At 40.4% G+C, this 21,674-nt stretch overlaps 1 protein-coding gene across 19 annotated transcripts in view; it reads right to left on the bottom strand.

Annotated features, from left to right (window-relative positions):
• dlg2 (discs, large homolog 2 (Drosophila)) overlaps nucleotides 1–21,674 on the bottom strand; it is a 183,525-nt gene that overhangs the window by 51,780 nt on the left and 110,071 nt on the right. For 2 of the 19 annotated variants that reach the window (XM_067607257.1, XM_067607260.1), the window contains exon 1: nucleotides 19,898–20,119. The exons of the other annotated variants lie outside the window; for them this stretch is intronic. In XM_067607257.1, coding sequence (XP_067463358.1) covers nucleotides 19,898–19,981 — 84 coding nt within the window. In that variant the 5' untranslated portion in view covers nucleotides 19,982–20,119. Of the gene's footprint in view, nucleotides 1–19,897; nucleotides 20,120–21,674 lie in introns of those variants that run through there. 19 annotated transcript variants of the gene reach the window in all.

The raw sequence follows: 21,674 nt of genomic DNA, 5'->3' as shown, positions 1-21,674 counted from the left end.
ACCAGCCAAACATTAGCTCTCTACATCAAAAAGCACAACAACAAAATCTCCTCAATTATAATGTATCCTGATTCTACAGTAACCACAGAAGTCACAAACAGGCAAATCTGTCCAACAGCTTGCTGCTCCTCATGAAACAGCTGCTAATGTTCTCTGATAGCAGCAGGGTTTACCTGATAGGGCTCCTGCCAGCTCTGGATGCAGCCACAGTCAGCGGGCCACAGGTCACAGCTCCCCCCCTTGGTTCTTACTGCCGCCAAGCGGCTGGGGCTCCTAGAGGATGTGCTGTCCAAATGCCAGGCTGCCGTCCGAGCCCCCCTTCGGGGGAGGGTGGCACCGCCAGGGACAGATCCATAATGGTACCGCTGGGATGGGTGATGGTGGTGGTGACTGTTGGGGTGCTGATGATGCCAGCTGAAGGAACATGGCACCTCCCCACAGTCCCCCCTTCCATCCAGGTCTGCAAAGCAACTCTGCTGTTTGCTCAGGTAAGCAGTCATGCTGCTGCCACAAAACACTAACCTCTGCTTACTTCAACAATTTGTCTTTTGCTTCTTTTTGTTCCTCTTCTGTAGGCTCACTGGTACAGTCATCAAACACGAGACACGGTCCTGCCTGTTCTATAAGTTGCTCGCTCTGGCAAAATGAATGATGAATGAACCGACTGGCTGGCTGCGCTAACTGTACGGGCTAGAGAGGGTGTGCGTGTGTGTGACCGTGTGTGTGTCAGAGCTTCTGGAGTGGGAGAACGATAAATGAGAGAGAGAGAAAGGGGAGGGAGGAAGAGGGGAGAGAGATAGAGAGGGATAGGGCGAGATACTGGATGAGAGTGAAACTGACTGGGAGGGGGGAGAGCTGAGTGAGAAAGGAATGGGGGTGAGAGAAGGGGGAGAGAGAGAGAGAGAGAGATAAATAAGAGAGAATGATGGGATGGAGAGAGACAGATAAGAACAGCAGGAGATAGAGAGAGAGAGTTGTCTGTGTGTTGGCTGCCAGCCCTCTGTCAATAAACGAGTCAACTAGCAGAGCTGCTTGACAGCATCCGCACCTCCAGGCAGAAACAATTGATGATCGGTGCTGCTGGGAATCGGAGGCAATGGAGGTTTGAACTACAAATCCCTTGACTGCTATTGTGGGAGTGGCTGCATCTAAGAGGTCTAAGTTCTGTACCTAATGCTGCTCTAATCTTTATGTTTTATATTAACAAAGGATCACAAACATCTTCTTCTATGTAATGAGAAAGGAGTCGCTCATAATGCCAAAACCCTCAGCTCCACTGAGCTTTTTCGCTCACAATTTTCAATTTTGTGCCCTGCAAACTCCACTCTCATCAGCTCTGATCAACCCAGTGGACATTACATGCCCAGCACCAAACATCAGACACAAAGTTAGAGACTAGCTGGTGAACATAGCAGAGCATTTAGCAACTAAAGAAGCCAGATATGTTCATCAGGAGTTGGTGGAAACCAAAGCAGAGCTAAACCAGAGTAAATATTAGACTTATATTCATGAGTGATACTGTTGCTCTGTGCCATCTGGATGTGAAAATAGGAACAAGTTGCTAATATATTTGACATAACAACTTTGCAGGACAATAACATAATATATATTGTAATTCTTCTGCTCCCAAAAATTGAGTAAATGCAGCTTTAAAATAGCTATATATTACAGTATAATTGACAAGTGGTAAATCAAAAATAAATCTTTGATTCGAAATGAAGAGTATCTGGGATTGCTTTATATATACAAAAGAAAAAGCAGTGAGTGAGTAGTGAGTAATAAAGACACCAAAAAACAAAAAAGACAACCACTAAGTGAGTTGGGCTAACACATTAATACACCGTCATGTATGGTCCTGTGCCTTCTTCAGGGTGTGAGAAAGGGTTCCTAAAGAACCATAATAATGAATGGGTTGATAGATGAAAATATTTTTAATGTCAGCCACCTCCAATAAATACTTTTTTACGTTACATACACGACTGCCGAGACTTCATGCCACAGTGGATACACTATTTCCTTTCTTTCTTTCTTTCTTTCTTTCTTTTTAAAATCTTCTATTTCTTCAAGGATTCAGAGAACCACACAAGTAGAAGACAAAAATGCAATCAATCCCACAGACCACTGATCCTCACATTGATCCAAGCTTTCCAAACCCAATCTCACAGCTGAAGAGCACGGTGAACAGGAAGCGTGTGTTTTTAGGCATTAACGTTACTGGAAGCATACTAATTCAATGTGATCAGAAACCGCATTTCTGAACTCCCACCTCCCTCATTTCTTCAGTCACATGGAATCAGGGTCACAGGGCTTTTAGTTGCAAGCAAATGATGCTAAAACATCCGGCTGCTTTAGCATCAACATCATCTGTGATGTGAAAGAAAAGCCATATGCCTCACGGTGTCTGAAACACAACAACGTACACATAAGAGTATAGATTGTGAATTCTCATGTGCAGATGATGTCACCATGACAGCTTTCCACGCTGTGATATAAAAAAGCTTTTGCAATGGAGAGTTTTTCTACGCCACACCATACTGCCATCACATGGTGTGTTATGTGATGCTTTAGTATGTGTGTGGGCGTTATTATTACCCATTCCATCTACCAGAGGCGACAGCCACACAACAGTCAGTGATGGAGAATAATACCTCGTCAGAGCTGACTGAGGCAGCAAACAGCATGCCCCCGTGGGAGAGAGAGCATCAGTGGGCAGCCTGAGTGTGTGTATGTGTGTGTATGTGATGAGGAGTGTGTGGGCAGGATGGGGGCATGGTTGGATGGATGGTTGGTCAGTTAGAAACAAATGCACAAATCAACAAACACAGACCTCCCAGTTCAGTTGCCATCTCTGACACCCTTGCTTCACTGTTCCATGTGTTTTCAGGTTTGCCCACGTGCTTAATCTCATTATGATGGGATGCTGATGCTTTCCTGCATTGCTGTGCTCTTGATCACATACCCATTTAAAGATGGAGGATGGTCATCATTAGTCACAAGCAACTGTCAAGAAGATACAACATGACCTTTTGGTTTTAAAGGAACATACGGTATTTGGGGTTTAGAGGCACTGTGTGATCCATGACCTTTATTGACATTTATCATGAACATGTACACCCTGAAACAATGTTCAAACCTGAAAACACATCATCATGTTCCTCCCCACCCCCCAGCAAGAAATGTATTTCAGAGTCTCAGAAACTGGTCAAAATAATATTTGAGTCATTACTGTTAATCCATAGTACTTTTTGGTAATTTTGTGATGTATGTTTGTGATGTGTGATAGGGGAGTAAAATCTACCTCACTGCCACTTCAATTTACAGTTTGCAACAATAAATGTAAACCAGGTGCAATAATGCATATAATGCAGTCATGATATGTGAAACAAGTACACTACCTGCTTTTGTCATATACACTAACAAATCAGGTTAAAATATCAAACTGACATTATTACAATTAAAGTTATTCCTAAGAAACACAGCTAGGTGTTGTAGGCTGAAAAGATAATTAGCAGATGGATGTTTGGCTGAAGGCTTTTGTTAGTCCCTATGTGTTATGGAGTGTTTCTATTTATAGTCTATAAAACAAATTCATAAGTATATCAACTTATTTGCTTCCATGTAAGTCCACAGTATCTACACATACCAGTGTAGATTAAAGCACATTTTCAGTGTTTCGGTCATGCAGAAATCTGTTACCCTGTTAAAGGAAAACTACACCAAGTGGTTACAATGATGTTGTCATATTTTAATCCATGCCTCCCCTTAATGTAGAGCCCTTTAAACTGACACAATAATCTCTGATTTCCACCTAATTTCCATCTTGATGTTAAATCCCTTCACTTAATCTTCCTGCTCTTATTGACTCTGTAGGTTTGGTTCGGTATATTAAGTCATCTCACAGGTGTCATCTTGTAGATCCAGTTTGTGTGTGCAAGCAAGTACTGCCAGTGTAGAATCCTCTAACACCTATGATCACTTGTACAGTCACTTATTACATTTCAACCTTATATAATTAGTACAAGCAAAGATAGTACTAAAACATTCACCAGCTGGGTGATAAACTCTGACACAGCTCTGTGAGAAGCCACTCCTCTGTTTAAATGTGCTTAAATGTGTTTTTACTTCTTGGGAGAGCTTAGGCTAGGTCAGGGACCATTGGTGATTAAAAAAAACAGTGCTGCAGATTGTACATCTGCATTTTCTAGACGTTAAATTTCAGACACAGTGTCTTTGGCTGCAGTGGTCAGTCTGCGTTGATAAATCAGGTGCAACAGCTACTTATATAAATCTTCATTCCCTCCTCCCAGATTTTTTGCCTCTAAACAGGAAAACCTTAAAACACATATTGCAGACAAAACACGCAGTTATTTTTTTCCATGCACAACCTGCACAAAACCTTGGTGTAGTCCTTTATTAATAAGGACAAATGCAATTTCACTGTTTAGCACCTACAAATGGGCCACAAATCCTTAGTAAATATCCCCCTTTATGTGGAAGTGTAGGTAATCCTATGCATACAGTCTTGAGGCCATCACTGAGAGCTGAGCTCTCCTCAGGTCCTCCTGAGTACCTAATAATGTATCACTATTTTCAGTCAGCACAACACTGGGGCAAAAAAATGTGTCAATCTTCAACAACAATGTAACTTGTGATGTCTACACTGAATAACCCAAACAAACCAAGCAACCAAACAGCCAAACAGAACAAACGGTATTCTGTAGGCACATGTGCAGTAAATGTCGGAGTGGATACCTCCGAGAGTTTAATGTAAGATCAGACACACTGGAGTAATTGCATTTACTATCAGACAATGATGAAATGTTAAATGTGGCCTCATCACTCATATCTGAGTTCTAGATTTCTCCCAGTAACTGATCATTTTTAGTCTAATAGCAACCTTCTGTAAATGATCACCTCAGTGAAGTTGCATACATTATATATAATATATATATATACATACATACATACATACATATATATTTACATAATATTACATGTGCTCTCTGTGATTTACCATGTAATACTTTCTCCAATATGTTATGCTACACAGTTCAATCAACTATGTTATGTTATGTGTGTGTGTGTGTGTGTGTGTGTGTGTGTGTGTGCATGCATGCAGTCTCAAGCAAATGTGTGTGTTGTTTTGTGCTTTTGTCTTTCATTGTCACTCCACTCAGAGATCATTTGACCCTTGACACAAACTTGGGATGAGCCAATCAAAATCTGACAGGTCATTTAGTCTGTTGGTGCCACTTGATTGAACAGCTCTCACCCACTCAGGCCTCTGTCACTGAGGAACACAATCTTCTCTGCACCAAGGAGGAGAACTCGTGGTAAGAAAGTTGAGTTGCTTTAATGGGCCAGTTTCCCTCCCCTGCCATCACCATGTGGCCTGCTTTCATTCATGGAGTAAGACTATGGGGTGTTTGTGGCTCAGGGGATAATCAGAAGATCGGTGATTCGATTCCCGACTCCTCCAGTCCGCATGTCAGAGTGTCCTTGGGCAAGACACTGACACTGTGTGAATGATTAGGAGGTACCATTCAGTGTATGAATGTGTGTGTAAACAAGTGAATGTAGCTTGTAGTGTAAAAGTGCTTTGATTGGTTGGAAGACTAGAAAGGTGCTATATAAATGTTGATTTACTATTTACAAAGCACAATTAACCACTTAGGGCCTCACTCCTGGCAAATTATTTTCTACAGGACATTTTCAATCACAATGTGCATGGTTATGCTTTATTGTATAACTCAACATTGCAAGTGCATGCAGTGGTGCCAGAGGCATTGATTTATTGGAAGAATGATGGCACATAGTACAGACACCCCCTTTCTATCTGACATGTATGAATGTGTGTGATAAATCACAAAGAATATAATAGAATATCCAGTGTAAAAGCACTCATTTAAAGACAATAATCAAAACAATGTTTCTGGTCAGAAAGTCAAGTGTATTTGGCCACATTAACAACAAAATGTTAACACAATGAATAATTGTAACTTGAAGTACACTTTGAATCTGACAAAGAATGAAACTGTGAACTGAAGATGAATTAAAACCTTGTCTATGTAATTTTCATGCAGGGCAATTTATGTAATGCATCTAAATTGCCACATGGGGGCACTTCAGCTCAGGCCGTTCTGCTTCAAGCAGTAGGCCTGACTAACTAGCAGCATTTAACTAGTATTCTTGAGGAATATTTGCTGCTATTCATAAACAAGTCACACAGTAATGTATTTTCAGAGAGGTGGCAGGACAATATATAGTTTTAGAAATTCAGAAGTGTTTTCTTACTGGTTTCTTACTGGCCTAATCCAAACTTAAAATATTTGTCAATATTGTTTTCCTTTCCATTTTTATAGATCCGTGTTTGTTCTCAGAGCAGGCATGTTCCACTCAGTCACTGCACTTTGACTAGTGTGTATCTGCAGCTTTAAGAAAGATTCAAACAAATCAAATTATAATTCTGAAGACATTCAGAACAAAACATTTCAGCAAAGTCAAATCTGACTCAAGGATGGATGGGACATCTGGAGTACTGAGAGTTGTCCCAGTGGGCCAGTCGACCTGTCTGTCAGAGAGAGAGACACTGATATAAAAAGGCAGAAAACTGCCCTATGTTCTGGGATCCTGCATCAAACTGGCCGGCTGACTCCAAGCAAGCGCGCGCGCCTGCGTGTGTGTGTGTGTGTGTGTGTGTGTGTGTGGCTGAGTTATAAATGTATCTATCCTTCATCCCCCATCCAGCTCTACTTTGGTAGATTCCGCCTTTGATTTGGCGATGTGACAATGACTGTATTGGACATTAACAGTAAGTGAGTCAACTTCAACTGACATTATGCTGCATTCAGCATAGATCAGGGCAGATATGTTACTGTGCTATGATCTCTTTCCCAAGATCTCTATGATCTGCCCCTCCCCTACATAAAAATAATACATAAATAATATATGATAAATGTAATAATTTTAATATAAAAATATAATCACAAAATAATAATTCATATTTCCCAAATGTTCAATGATCAAGAGCATGTATGTTTATGTGAGATGTGTGACATAACAGTAACAAACATCAGCTGAGTTGTGCTGCATAGTCTGATACACACACACACACACACACACCTTATTTAAATTTTTACATCCAAATGAGATATGAGAAAGAATGATGGATGATAGTTTGTGCCAGGATGTGAAGCTGGAACTGACACAACAGTGTCTCACAAGTCAGAATTTGGAACAGGGGATCCCAAAGGCAAAGACAGAAACTCTTTGATCTGTTAGCTCAAAAATGCCACAAAACTGTCATGTTCTGACGTTTAACCCTTTAACTCATTTTTATTGATAATGCAATGCTGAATAAGATAGTCACTAGTGCAGCACTAGTGATGATTGTGATACACACTGTCACTTCTGGGATGTTCTGCTCTTCTTTTCTCGATTTTATTTCTTTGTCTCATCTGTCATCAGTCTTTCAAACTCCTGTCACACATAGCTCTATAGAACTATTACTAATAGAAAAAAAGTATCTTGAATTAGAATGATCAGCAGTGCAGTCAATCAGACAGAGCTAGGACACTGCCATAACTTTGCTTAATGACCTAATAAATACTGCTGCTGAACAACACATGTATCCAATATTTGCATGATGCAAACTGAACAACTCCTCCAGCTGCTTCACAATAAAAGCCTGGCAGCAAAGACAGAAAGAATGCTACTGTGAAGCTGCAGTTGCTGTTTAGCCACTAATGGTAGCTTATGTCAGTTAGGTTTTAATCAAGCTTAGAAGCTGAACTAAATCAACATTTAGACACATGAAAATTCTGCAGAAAAGGCATGTTTCATGTAGCCATGTTTTTCTGTTGTACACTTCAAACTAAAATCGAATCCTCTGCTTAGATATGCTTCTTTTATTTCACCTGTGGAGGAGCAAGATAGATTATTATTATTGTTTTTATTATTATATTAATATTCCTGAACATTGGTACAATTTCTCAAACTAACCCATCCTACTTGAATGATTCGAAAAGAACTTTTGTACAATATTGAATATTATGTATGTAAAAGAGTAGAGAGCTAATTGCAACTATTTGGACCCTAGCTTAGTGCTGTTTCAAGTATGGTGACAAATATGATTGCAAATATGATTAAAATATCCCATCACAGTTTAACATGTATGCACTCACAACTCTGAACATCTAGGCTGAGCTGGTAACAACACCACACAAATAACAAACAAGACTATGTCAAAACCTTATATATGGCTGGACTGTGTATGAAACGCTAAAGGGCTTTTAATTTGAAACAGTCAGTCAGTCACGGACTTTCGTGTTTATAGGGCTGGCCCCTGCGGTCCAGCCAAAAATAAGACCAAGGCAACTTGTTTACACCTCACCTATGTGATATTGGTTTCAGAGGCAGTAAAGAATCTGCCATGAATGAAGGAAACACCAGCGGCCAGTAGTTTATCTATCTACCATCCATTCAATGGTGTTACAGGGCTGTGTGTAAGGATTTGGACTGTGATACATTTTCATTGTTCTGGCTCTGTGCTCCAGTACATTGGATCTGAAAAGCAACAATGACTCCAGAGGTTCAGGTTAAAGAGCTGGCTTTCATCTTTAAGGATGTTGGAGGGTGTTCCCATCCATATTGGCTGAACTGCGCAAGAATGATCACCCTTTGTATAAGGTCAACCCAATTCTAGTGTCCCCACAATATGTATGTAAACACCCTCTAATTAAAGCTGAAAGTCAGTACTTTAACCCCATAGACACTGTTTCATTTCACAGCCAATGCACTGAAGCCATATCACGAGAACATGTGCTGCTGTAAATGCTTGCAAACAGCACTGTATATTGAGAGAGCGTCCGACTGCTCCTCAGACTGTTTTCACCACAGATGCAGGGTTCACAGTAATTAATACACAGCATGTACAGTATGAAATGCAGCTTTTTCATGGTAAATATGTGAAAGGCTGGGCATCACTACTACAACAGATGGTAATATCATCTTCCAAAGTCCTTAATAAACTACATCCACAACTCTGGCACTCGCCTGCTCCTCCTGTGACCACATCACTCTTATTCTGAAACACCTCCGATGGCTCCTGTCCCACACTGAATTCACTTCAAACTTCTCCTTGCTCTTAAAGCCCTTTATAACCAGACTCTCCTTCCTCACCTACCTCCTCCACCACCACACTCCTTTTTGCAGCCTCTGCTCCTCTGATGCAAATCTCCTTTCCCAAAATTCCAGGACCTTGTCCATAGCTGCCCCTTCCCCCTAGAACTCCCTTCCCAAACACATCCATGACTGCTACAATCTTGCTTGTTACTCAAAGCTTTTAAAACTGCTTTTAATATTAATTTCATATCCTGTGCTACTTAGCACCTGTAATGTGTTTTAGTTTACATTATTTTAATTTGTCATGTAAGGCGTAAATAAGTATCTCGAAAAGTGCTCTATAAATAAAATGTATTATTATCATTATCCTTTTAATCACCTTTTTGGAACATGTCACACTGAATGAATGAGATTCATAAGCCATCATCTGCCTTGTCAGTGACATTAATCATTTATCAAAAACCTTCCAGCTGACAGGTAAACCTGAGTCATGTGGAGACATGACCTTTATGTTTTCTGATTTACATGTATATTTAGAGACATTTAAAACTAAGATGGTCTGAATGGAAAGCTCATCTTAGTTAAAGGTTATGGGTCATAAAAATCTAAGTGTGGGCATGTTAAAACATTCCATATTCCTAGTACTGGATTCATTCATTCAATGTCATTACTATAGTAAGGATATACATAATTAACATCATGGATTTAAAATAATCCTTCAAAACAATACAACCACAACAACTACTACATCCAACAATTTCTTACTTTATGTTGCTGTATGAATATAAGCTTTTAGGAGTGCTGCCATAAACAACAATCACCATGGTGACTTATAAACAGAGATTAAAGTACTAGTGTGTAGGATTTAGTGGCATCTAGCGCTGAGGTTGCAGATTGCATCTAACTGAATATCGCTCTCCTTCCGGACTGAGAAGCTACGCAGTCCGTCAAACCTGCGAAAAATGCAAAAGGCCCTATCTAGAGCCAGTATTTAGTTTGTCTGTTCTGGGCTACTGTAGAAATATGGCGGTACAACATGGCTCCATGGAAGAGGACCCACTCCCTGTGTAGATATAAAGGGCTCATTCTAAGGTAACAAAAACACAACGATTCTTATTTTCAGGTGATTATACACTAATGAAAACATACTTATGAATATTATATTCCATTTCTGCCAAGTCTGTTCCACTAGATGCCACTAAATTCTACACACTAAATACCAAGAGTCTAAATGCCCCATTAACAGTCACACCAATGGTTTCAACCACCCAAACAACCAAACATCTCCATCCATAATGAACTGCACAGTAAAGAGTCAATTAAAAACTGAAAAGAAAATATTTGAAATATTTCCTTATTCTCCCCTGCAGTCCTCTATGCAACTAGATGAACCCAACTTTAAACCCAGGGCTCCACTGTAAGGTGGAAAATGCTGAACACATTCAATTTTATGCATTTTTATTATGCTATTAATGACACAACCTAGAGAGCAGTGGGAATAAACTGAGTGGAAAACCTGAAAAAAGGCTAATGGTTGTTGATGTGACAGATCACCAGCCAGCTACTCCATTAACTACGAGGAAAGTCTAATAGGAAATATCTTCCATTTAATTAATTCAATACATTAAAAGAACCTGTTGGATGGAAAGCTATATTTCTAATTACAAAGAATATAAGAAATGGTAAGGCTGTAACATCAGAGCAGCAGTGGATGGTTTCATTATTGTTGCATACTGTATGTAGCTGCTCTGTCAGTGGGGGATATCTACTGAGTCTGTTGTAAATAACCATCAGGGCTGCAACATTTTGCATCTGCACAAATGTTCAGTTTCAGCTGAGTGTTTACTAAGACTGCAGATGTACACTGCTGCAGTTAATCACATTTGCACAAAGTGCTGTTACATAAGCACATTGCATATTTCTAGAGTATTTTTGTGCTGCTGAACTTGAAATATTTGTTGAAGAGAAGACACTTTTGGAACTACAAGCATGGATTCATCCTTCAAGAGGAAAGCTCTATGTGAGAAAATAAATAGCCGGATGTCAACTCAACTAAAAGATCAGTGATTGAATGAATTTTGGTAAAACTTTAAAACTCCTTTGATTTGATCATCAAATGGATGAAAAATGTACAATAGCTCAGTAGCTATTACTGGCTGCTTCAATCATATGGCACTGACCCAAAGCAAGTCAAGAAAAATAAGCAAGAGACCACTGCATGAAACAGAGGAGTAACAGTGTGAAAAAATAATAAGTTGTTACATTGCTGCTCACTTGTGTTGTGTTACAAGCTACTACTATAAATTCACTACTTCTTAATCCATCTATTAATTCTCTCTTACTCACTGTTTCCACCTGCCTGTACTCTCTCTCTCTCTCTTCATGTGTCTGATAAAACAGTCCTGCAGATTTTACACCTGCTTTTCTCACATGTTAAATTTCAGATGCTGTGACCAAATGCAGACCAAACAAATTTTACCAGTGTAAAACCTCAGAACAGCCCTTTAGTCAAAAAGAATAAACACAATTTGACTGTGAGCGCATAAAAAAGAGCAGAAATCCTTGTTAAATATCTCTAAAACTCTCTATATCTAAAAGTTACAATGAAGGATTTGTGGCAGACTCATTAAGGAGCTATCTTTGTTTAGTCAAGATTAAAATAGTGTTGCTCTGTGAGCCTGCTGATTTGATATTGCACTGCTGCCTTTTGTTCTTTTTATGTGACTTTATTTTGTACTTGTTGTTTGTCTGAGTCTTCTGTTTATCTCCATGCTGCTTTCCTGGCCAGGTTGCCTTTGAAGAGGAGTATTAATCTCAGAGGGATTCGAACAATTAAATAGAAATTCAATAAGTACAACTTGTATGCCGATATCTGCTGCAGTGCACTGCTGTATACAAGGCATGACAAATCTGTCATATAGATTAGCTGAAGTGCTTAAAAGAAAGGTGCACTAAAAGTCTGGACCATTCTAAAAATATATAATTAAGACCTTCACACAGGGATGTCAGTCAGTCTCCCGGCAGGTGCACCCTTTCTAACCTGTAATTCCTCTTCGGAGTCACAGTGTTTCTTCTTCAGCTTCTCTGTCAGGGTCTGTTTCCACTTGCACACAGTAACTAGCGAGGGCCATTTTCCTGGGCTCAAATTAAGATTGAGCCCCCTATTCAGGCTTCCCAGGTCCGGAGCCCAGCCCCGCAGGACTTCCATGGACAGTCTCTTCTTGAGGGTGCCGAGGCCCTCGGAGCGTGGAGGGGACAGGAGGTTGGGGACACTTCCTCCATGGAGAGTGTAGCCCAGGGATGAGTTGTTCATCATGCTGTCCCACTGTCGCTTCCCCATAAAGCTCATCTTGAACCTGGTTTTGTCCATCCAGATGTGCTCTGACTGGCAGAGATCACCAAGCAGGTCAGACAGCTTCTACAAACAACCAGGCATCCTGTTTATTTTAGTAAAATATATCCCAGTGAAGAAAGAAAGCTCAGTAATTTCCCACATCTTCACAAGTAAAATAATCCATGGATCAGCTGTACCTCTAGATACCAGCTTATACTGTATTTAAAATCAACTTCTCATCCATGAGCAGGAGTTTGGGTGGATTAGAGGTTGAAGTGCACACACCTGTCCTCTTTACAGCTGTGTTTTGGAGTGACACGGTGCATTCTTTGCATAGAGGGACTTTAGAACAATGGGTGCAGTGGAGCTGTGGAGGACAGATGGTTGATATCGCTCTAGGGGGGTGTAAGCCAGGGGAAACACTTGCGACACATACTCAATATATCTGATTGGGTGAGAGCTGCAGCGGCTGGGCCACAGATGTGGATCCGATTGGATTAGGCAGGGAAGAGTGCTGGGTGCTGGAGCCCACTGATATAAATCACATGGAGGCATAATTAATGCCTGAGGGAAGTCAGCTCTGTCAGGAAGCCAAAACTAGATTAGAGACAGATCAATGGAGCACGTCAGGAAAAGAGGTGGAGCATCAGTGGCCCATGCCACAGACAAATATACACCCATCCAAACACAAACACACCATAATGAGCAAAAAAACAAATGGAAACAACAACCTAGTCACTGCAGTGGTAGGTAAATCAAATACAATGCTGAACGCTGGCTTGGGGCTAATTGAAAATTCTCAGAATAGAGCTGCTTTAACCTTTTGTCTCGCTCTTTTGTGATTGGAGCAATCAGAGCGAAGAGGTTCAGCCAGAAAGGAGAGAGATGAGCGGTTTCATCTACTTGTCTGTCTCCTCCTATTCTTCCTTCTCTCACTTTGTGTTCTCTGTCTTTTTCATTTGCTCGTTTGTCAATGACCTCTTCTCTCTCTAGCAACCCACGACCATCTCCCTCCCACACACTGGAGTCTCATGTGTCTTCCTCATTTTCTCCCTGCCTGTCTTCCGGTGGATCAGGCTGCAGGAGGATGTGTGGATGTTGGAACAACTCAGGCCTCAGGCCCGGACTGCCTGGAAGCTGCGCTGCTCTCCGCTTCAGTGCTGGATGACCACAGGATTAGACTCGCCTGGCGTGACACTGATAACAACTTGCAGGTACACATAGAACAAGGTAGAGGGAAAGCAGAATGTGAAAACTGTACTCTGCTCACAGCAGGCTTGACGGGCTTAAAAAAATATAAGAACGAGCCAAAAAGAAAACCTCATCACACTGCCATGTTTCTCTGTCACTTGCTTCTCCAGATGCTTGACATTGGCCCTCTAAAAAACCCACTCGCCTATCATACTACTGGAGTGCACATCCATTATCGAAAGAAGCTGGTTCCCACGCAGCAAATGGCTGCTTTGCCATTGGGACATCATGAGAGGAACAACCACAGGGGAATAAAAAACAGGCAGAGACTGATTTGGAATAGAGCGAGTTAATCCATGAGAAAGGAAGTAGAGAGAGTAAAGAGATAAATGGCTAATAATAAACATAAATTACAATTCTAGTCTCTAAAATGACAAAATTCAGTTACTAGTGCTCAAAAGTTTGTCTGATATTTATCTGAAACAGAGAAAAGCAAGCTAATAAGTAGCATTTGTGAAGCAACAACTAGTAAATGTTAATATTTTAACTGATCAATAATTTTGAAGATTTAAAAAAAATATTTAAATTAAAATAATTTTCCTCAATCAATTTATTATTTCAGTATTCACCTATCACCTATTTGATAATCTCTTAATACAAACATGTGATTGGTAGATATTTATGTACAATGACAATGAAAAGCAAGCAAAAAGAAAAGAAATACTGTCTGGTTTCTGTGAATCCAGTCTGAAATGATGGAGGCAACAATCAGTGTTCAGCTGCTGGACGCTGACAAAGAGCAGAAAGGGTGAGGATGGTTCATGGTGATGAGAGGTGAGAGTGTGTTTGAAGAAGCTCTAGCAAACAGATGTCATTCAGGTAATTCTGGCAGTTAACACTGTACAAACATGACCCGTACCCATTTACTGTGAGACATCGCTGCTTCAAATCAAACTCAGACCGCCACAGTTAAACCAAGGCTACCAGCATTTCCAATTCATGTTCATAGATGAGATTTTGCCATGCTGCACAGGTAATATCAGCAGTTTGTTTACACCAAGAGCCTTTCACAGCAGATTAACTACAGATTCACTCAAAGAACAACCATACTGTATGAGTGTATGTATACAACAGCTCTCTGCTGTCTTTAAATCTCCCCTCTCTCTACTCAGCTAATGATGCAGCATATGCTGCCTTCAAGTGCTCATCATAAATTATGACTTGTGATTTTTTGGAAGTCCTCAGTTTTCACTTTTGGGACATTCAAGGACTTCTGTAAAAAACATTTCTAAGTAATTAATTTGAAAAATGTTGCAAGTGTTACATCTCTGCAACTTCAGTATTATACAAAACCCTCCCCTGTCATATTTGTGTACTACATCGTTGGCTTATTTATGTGGGCTCAATTTGTAATTACGATATCTCTGAACCCAGACAGCGATTCAACAGCTGTGGGGGTTTCTGTGATCCAGGCTAAGTCCTTTGAAATAAAGCAGAGTTTGCTGTGGACAGCTGTGGAGACAGATTAATTTGAGGTGTTTGGAGAGCAAGCTACCGTTTGAAGTGGAGAGCCAGGTAGCCCTCAATGACTCTCACTTGCCCTGCGATAAAATGACAGAGAGAAAGGGAGAGACTGTTGTGCTCATCACGACCACATACAGTACAAAGATATAGTATTTACAGCTCTGCTGGGACTGGGTGCCATACAACAATTCAGCAACTCAACTGTTAAAGGTTTTGTTTGTTGTATATCTCTTCAGGATGATGAGAGAGGGCATGCAACAAAGGTCCCAGACTGGAATCAGACAGGCCATGTTGAGGTCATATGGTATGCATCTCAACCACCAGGCCTCAAGGACTGTAGAGATTTTTGATAGAGAAATACACCCTCCATTGACTCTAGAATATGCAGCTCAAAAGACAGAACAATATTTATTTAAAGGGGTTGGGAGGGTGTTATTATTACTATTATAAAAAGTATTTGATGATGAGTTCAGATGAGCGATAATGTTATAATCTGATTAGTTATGTGATAGTTTAATGTTGCACATGATAAGATAAAAGAAACACACCTTCCCTAATGTACATCATGTTTGCTCCTGTGGTAAAATCATTTTATAACAAGAAAGCATCACAATAATATAAAGAGTACAGAAAATATCTATTCTAACATCTGGCAGTTATAATGACTCATTACATCATTAACAATATCAAATTACCCTGAGTCACATTATTTGGCTATTCTCCGGTTATGTCTATTTATTCCTCAGCTCCTCTCCAGTTCTGATCCTGAAACAGCAACACAGACAGTACCTGTAATATGATTTTAACCAGGATACAAAAATGGCCCAAATCATATAACCTGATCAAAATCATTTCATGTCAGGCAAAACCTATCCTTTCATGTCAGCTGGTGACTCACCCTTACCTCACTAGCACTGGTTTGCTCATCTCACTGACTGTAATATAACCTGATATCTGTGGTCCAATTTTAGACATGGTCCTTCAATTCTCATTTTTTTGCCATTGTGTTGCCTTTTTGTAAACAAAATACTAGCACTACATAATAAATATACAGCGAATTGTTGTGAAACAGTAGATCACAAATATATTACAAGATAGAAAATCACATATCAAGCCTGTTCTACTAATGAAGCTTCTCTACAGTATTACATTATTTTAAAGAACATTTTTGAGAGAAACTTTAAAATGAATACCTTTCTGTGGGTGCCTTTATTGTAGCAAAAGCAATACCAAAGTAATGGTCTACAGTGGAAATAAGAATCTTTAAATCATTTATAGAAAGGAAATTTTCTGTGAGGACTTGACACATGGGTAAATTTAGATGCGGTGTGGATAGTGCAGATCCAATAATTGAAAAGAGTTCTTTTCCAATTTGATTTCAAAGCACTGCTGCACGGACTTGTTCTGCTACAGGTAAGGTCTGTTTTAATCGAAACGGAATAATAAGTAGTGAGGAGAAAATCATTCATCCTGAGAAAGGAAAGAAAAAGAAAGGAAAAAGACTGATATACAACATCCAACACTACTGATACTGAACATGAGTTTTAGTTTTAACTTCTGTGTCATTCAATTGTATCAACTTGAGATTCAATAGCAAGATTTAGGTCAATATTGTTTTCCTTCACTGAAGTGCTGGGAAAAAAAAGAACATTTCTGTCTTTTTGAAAGGGAGGAACATTTTACTGAGCAGTTCTTGGAAAGCCATTGCCAAGACAACAAATCAATTTCATTACTCTCAAACTAAGACTCGACTAACTGAATTCTTCAAAACTGTGAAACTTTCAAATATTCTATACATGGTCAATTCAACAAACATCCAATGTGAAATCCTGCAGCTTGCCAATGAAAAAAGAAATGTGTCGGTTTAAAATATCACAAGCGACACAGAGCTCCAATTAGTTGCTTCCCAGCTGTGTGGAGGAAAGTCGACTCTCATGTGCCTCTGTCGGTGCTTTACGCATGGCTACACATACACACATACAGTGCATGTACTGTATTTACACACTCACATGCACATACCCACACAGCTCCATCACCTTGTGCCACCACAGTCCAACCAGCAGGTCACTTACTAAGGACTGCAAGCGGTGCTGGAAATACATATTCTGAACCTCTTTTTTCCACAAGTACATTCAAAAAATCTCACATTTCCAAAACCTATTTATCTCAAATGAATAGTAACTCATACACACACACATAAAAGAGTATGTTTTTGCTCATAAACAGAATATTGTTGTGTTGAGAACATCATACAAGGATGGAAATGTATCAACACTCTCTGTTAGTTACCTCACAAGCTTTAGTTTAACAGAATAGGCTACTCTGGATCTTTTATACATGGATCCTCTATCAGGTTCACCATTAGATATACACAGCAGTTATATATTATTTTTGTGCTATAGGCAAATGCATCATCTCAATGCATTATATCCATTACTGGCCCCTTCCACCCTTCACCCCTTTAGGTAAAATACAAGCACTCTACTTCAGCGTTCTATCAGCCTCCACATCCCCCCACACACACACACACACACACACACACACACACACACACACACACACACACACACACACAAACATTCGTTGCTAAGCAGCACACTGCTTTTTGTTCATGTGAATGTGGCCTTGGCACACACACTGCAGGGATCACAGATTACGTACGTAGCTAGAGTATAATCAGTAGGACTGATGCTGCAATTATTGGTGAGCCAGTTGACAGTGGAAGTTGTAAGTATCACAAGTGTGATGACAAATAGTGGGGGGGGAAGTGCGTCAAAGTGTGACAAAAGACAAACGGAAGGAACCCGAGGCCCACAGATGGTTTAAAGGTCAAAAAATGGGCTTGTGGCCAGAAGTGTTTCTCATTTAGTTAAAACACAAAAGCTGGAAGAGCAAGAAGCAAGAGCAAGAAACTTTGTCCACTCACGAGCTACTATCGTGGTGCCTTTCAGCAAGGATAGAGGCACTAGATAATAGTTAAAGTTGTGCTGTTCAGCTGCTGGCTGACAATAGAAGAAAGCAGCCAATCCAGGAGTCTCGAGGGACCAAAAGCAGATGACTGTACTTGCTTGGGCAGCTCTCATATGTTAATGTTATGTTATACGTTAATGCCTGAAGGCCTTTGAATACGTGTTGTTGAAGTCAGAATATTTGGAGTTCAAAGTTCAGTATAGTTGCACTTTGGCGCCAAAACCTGGCAGAAAATCAGAGGAGAGTGCAGCTGCTCTCTCTATTTAAAATCATGGTCTTACTAATGGTGTAATGTTGCTCTTCCACATCTGGAGAGCAGAGAAATAGTCTAAAGACCCGCTAGCAACCTCTAGAGGCTGTACAGCTCAAAATGATCCATAACGCAAAAGTGTTGGACCCAACAAACTACATACTGAAATCTTACAGCCTGACTAGAAACCGAGTCCAATTTTCAAAGTTTGTTCTGAGGGTGGTGCTAGAGGAAAGGGCATGGGTTCAGTAAAATCCAGAGGTTTCATACACTAAGGAGTATGCATGTGCATAGAAAATTTCATGGCAATTTGCACTTTATATTATGGGATGCTACAGTGCAAAGCTGACATACTCATAGCCCTGAGGAAAGCATGGGGTGTCCAAAATGAAAAGACTTTATCCTTTGGGGAGCCTGAATGTTTTCAGTAAATTTCATGACAGTCTGTCCATTAGGTTTGAATATTCCTTGCAGACTAGTGGACATTTTGGCCCCATGGTGGCACATAAGGAAAAAGTCAGTGGGTCACCAAAAACATTAGGATTATTCCCATTGAATATCCACAGCAGATTTCATGGTAATCACACCAGAAGTTTATTTCAGTGTGAAATTCTGATCTGATGGTGGTGCTAAATGGGAGGTCAAGGAGTCGGCTAAATATCTGCATTCAATTTCAAGAAAATTTGTCCAGGGCCATCAGCAGCAGCCTGAGGCCCTGCCACTAGCAGGGCAAAAGTCTGATTAAGTGGATTCATTTTTCAGTCCTATATTCAGCCACATCTGTATTTGTACCCCCCAGGCAATACACATCTCACTCTCTTGAAGATGAGTCCAAACAGCAACATTGTGGGAAAAATGAGTATCCATAGGCAATGGAGGAAAGCTCTCTGTCCTGTCAGTATAGTATATTCGCAGTCAGGCTCATCTATCAGATGACTCCAGCGGGAGAATCTGCTTGTGAGAGCAGTGTCTGCAGTGTCAAAACTTGGCTGTGCTGAAGGCAGATGACTTAAAAGATGTCAGTGAAGAAAACCAGTGTTCTGGGACAGAATGACTGAGATAGGCGAGTCTGCTGTTGCTTAATGAGTTGAGATAGAGTGAGCTTCTGAGTTCCCCTGTGCGTGGGCAGGGTCAAAATGCAAGATTTGGCTTTCTAGGCAGCAGGGTCTGCATCCCTCCCTGCTCATTCTCCCTTCCAAATGAGGCAGAAAAGATGCAATCGAGCAAAGTCAACAAATTTACCTAAAGTCAAATCACTAAGACATACGTCAACAGCACTATTAATCAACAGGTGAATTGAAGTACCACTTCTTGCTGCAGCACTACCTAAACTGTTCATTTTGGCTGTATAGAGCAACACCTCCCATGTAAAAACTATCAAAGGCTGTGTTGGTGTTTGAGTTCAGCAGTAGTGTCTTTCACACAGATCTGTCATGAAACTGTATTCTCTACCTGTTTTGTCAACCCAAAGTGAATCAGTAAAGCATGCACAGCAGTGGACCTACCTTGTCTTTCAGCATTTTAGCTTTCCGGCTGTTCTGTACAAGTCGTCTCCCTAGCTTCTTGGCATACCAAATAGAGGCAAACATAGCGACAGGTGAAATAATAATGTTCTGTGGTCTGCGGTGACAGCCCAAACGGCTCTAGCTGCTGCCCATCTGGACTGAGTGCTCCTTTTCAGCAGACTGTAGTGCAAAGCGAGAGCAAAAAAGAGAGGGAGGGAGAAAAGACGGGATGATGCTGAGAGAGGGAGAGTGTCTGCACAGCAAAGTCAGGTCTCCGTCAGCCACAAAAGCAAGGGGAGGGAGGGAGAAAGAGAGAGACGGAGGGAGAGAGAGGCTAAGGGAGAGAAAGGGAGGAGGGACCACTGCTTTCCACGTGGAAACAGCATCTTCAGCACCAATTGAAACCTGCTGAGAGGCTGTCAGCAGCTCCCTCTTTCCAGAGGTGGAGGGGGGAGGAGGATGTGGGTGATGCTCTGCTCTCACTATACCAACACCACTCATCATTCTAAAGCCAATCATAAACAGCAAACAAGAAACACTAAATGCAACATCACATGTTTAGCGGGCTAAATGATGTGTTTCACTAGTGAAAATATCTTTTTTCAAAATCCAACTGAAATCCCTTTTACTCATCCCTTTTTACAGTAAAAAATGTCAACATGTTTAAATGTATTTTTTAATAGTTTTTATTATTAAAAGGAAGAAAAAAAATATTTGGGGAAATATCAGAAATGCTCTGTTTTGTCTCAGGCGTGTGTGTTTGATTGAGAGCAGCTGGCAGGTTTGCAGCATGCTGGTACACCGAAGGGAAAAAGAGACAAAGTAAACAAACTTGTGCTACATGTAATGTGCAGACTGTGTGTTGTTAGTAGAGGTATTGAGGAGTAAGAACCACGCCAGCATCTGACAGCACCAAAGTGACATTTGCAGGTATGTTTACTTGCTATTTAATGTGCTGTAGCTGAGCAGCTAATTACTGTAGCTATCTAGCATGCAAACTGACGTTAGCGGTGCCCTTTTCCCTGGTGAATGTTTGTTTGGTGGCTCGTACAACAAGCTAAGCTGCAGGACAAGATGTGTGTTCATGTTTGTAAGTTGGATAAGAAGGAGACTACAGCAGGAAAACTAATGTGGGTTGTTGTTCAGAGTCTGTGGCTCTTGTGTTGTGTAGCAGGATGCTATCAGGCTCAGTGTGACCGTCTGATCTGCTGATAACAGAACACTGACAATACTGCTTTATGCAAAGATCTGATTGGCTGTATCAAAACATCTATGTAGTGGTATTCCATGACATTAATACAAAACTAGGTGGCACCATCATGAAACCAAAAAATATAAAATTGGTTTCAGATTTTTTCTCAAAGGAGACCACTAGAAAAGTGATTTACAGAGCACATATGTATGCTGTAGCAGATAAAGAAAATGCAGTTACATTTCTGTGGGTAGTAGTATGCCAGTAGTTCTCACTGGCATATAATTCACCTGTCTTGCTTGGGATCAAATGCATGTATGTAAAATGTCTTCTAAAACATGACGTGATGATTTCTTAGGCCATTGTTTGTTTGGCTACACTCTAAACTGATAGACCAGTTGCTCATCTGTTGCATTTCGAATGAATTGGAATAAAACTAAAGATGTAGAAACTGTAATACTTCCTAGAGGCCATTTAAGGCATTTAAAGTGTAAGTGATATGAGTAAAAGACAGCGAACAAATTGCTGTAGTCTTATAGTAATACAATACAACAGAGAGAGAGGATCTGAGCATTAGTCAGTTGC

This window comes from Thunnus thynnus, chromosome 13, assembly GCF_963924715.1.
Source record: "Thunnus thynnus chromosome 13, fThuThy2.1, whole genome shotgun sequence".
Taxonomy (NCBI): Eukaryota; Metazoa; Chordata; class Actinopteri; order Scombriformes; family Scombridae; genus Thunnus; species Thunnus thynnus.
The sequence above is the reverse complement of the archived record's forward strand: the minus strand, read 5'-3'. Positions and strand labels throughout refer to the sequence as shown.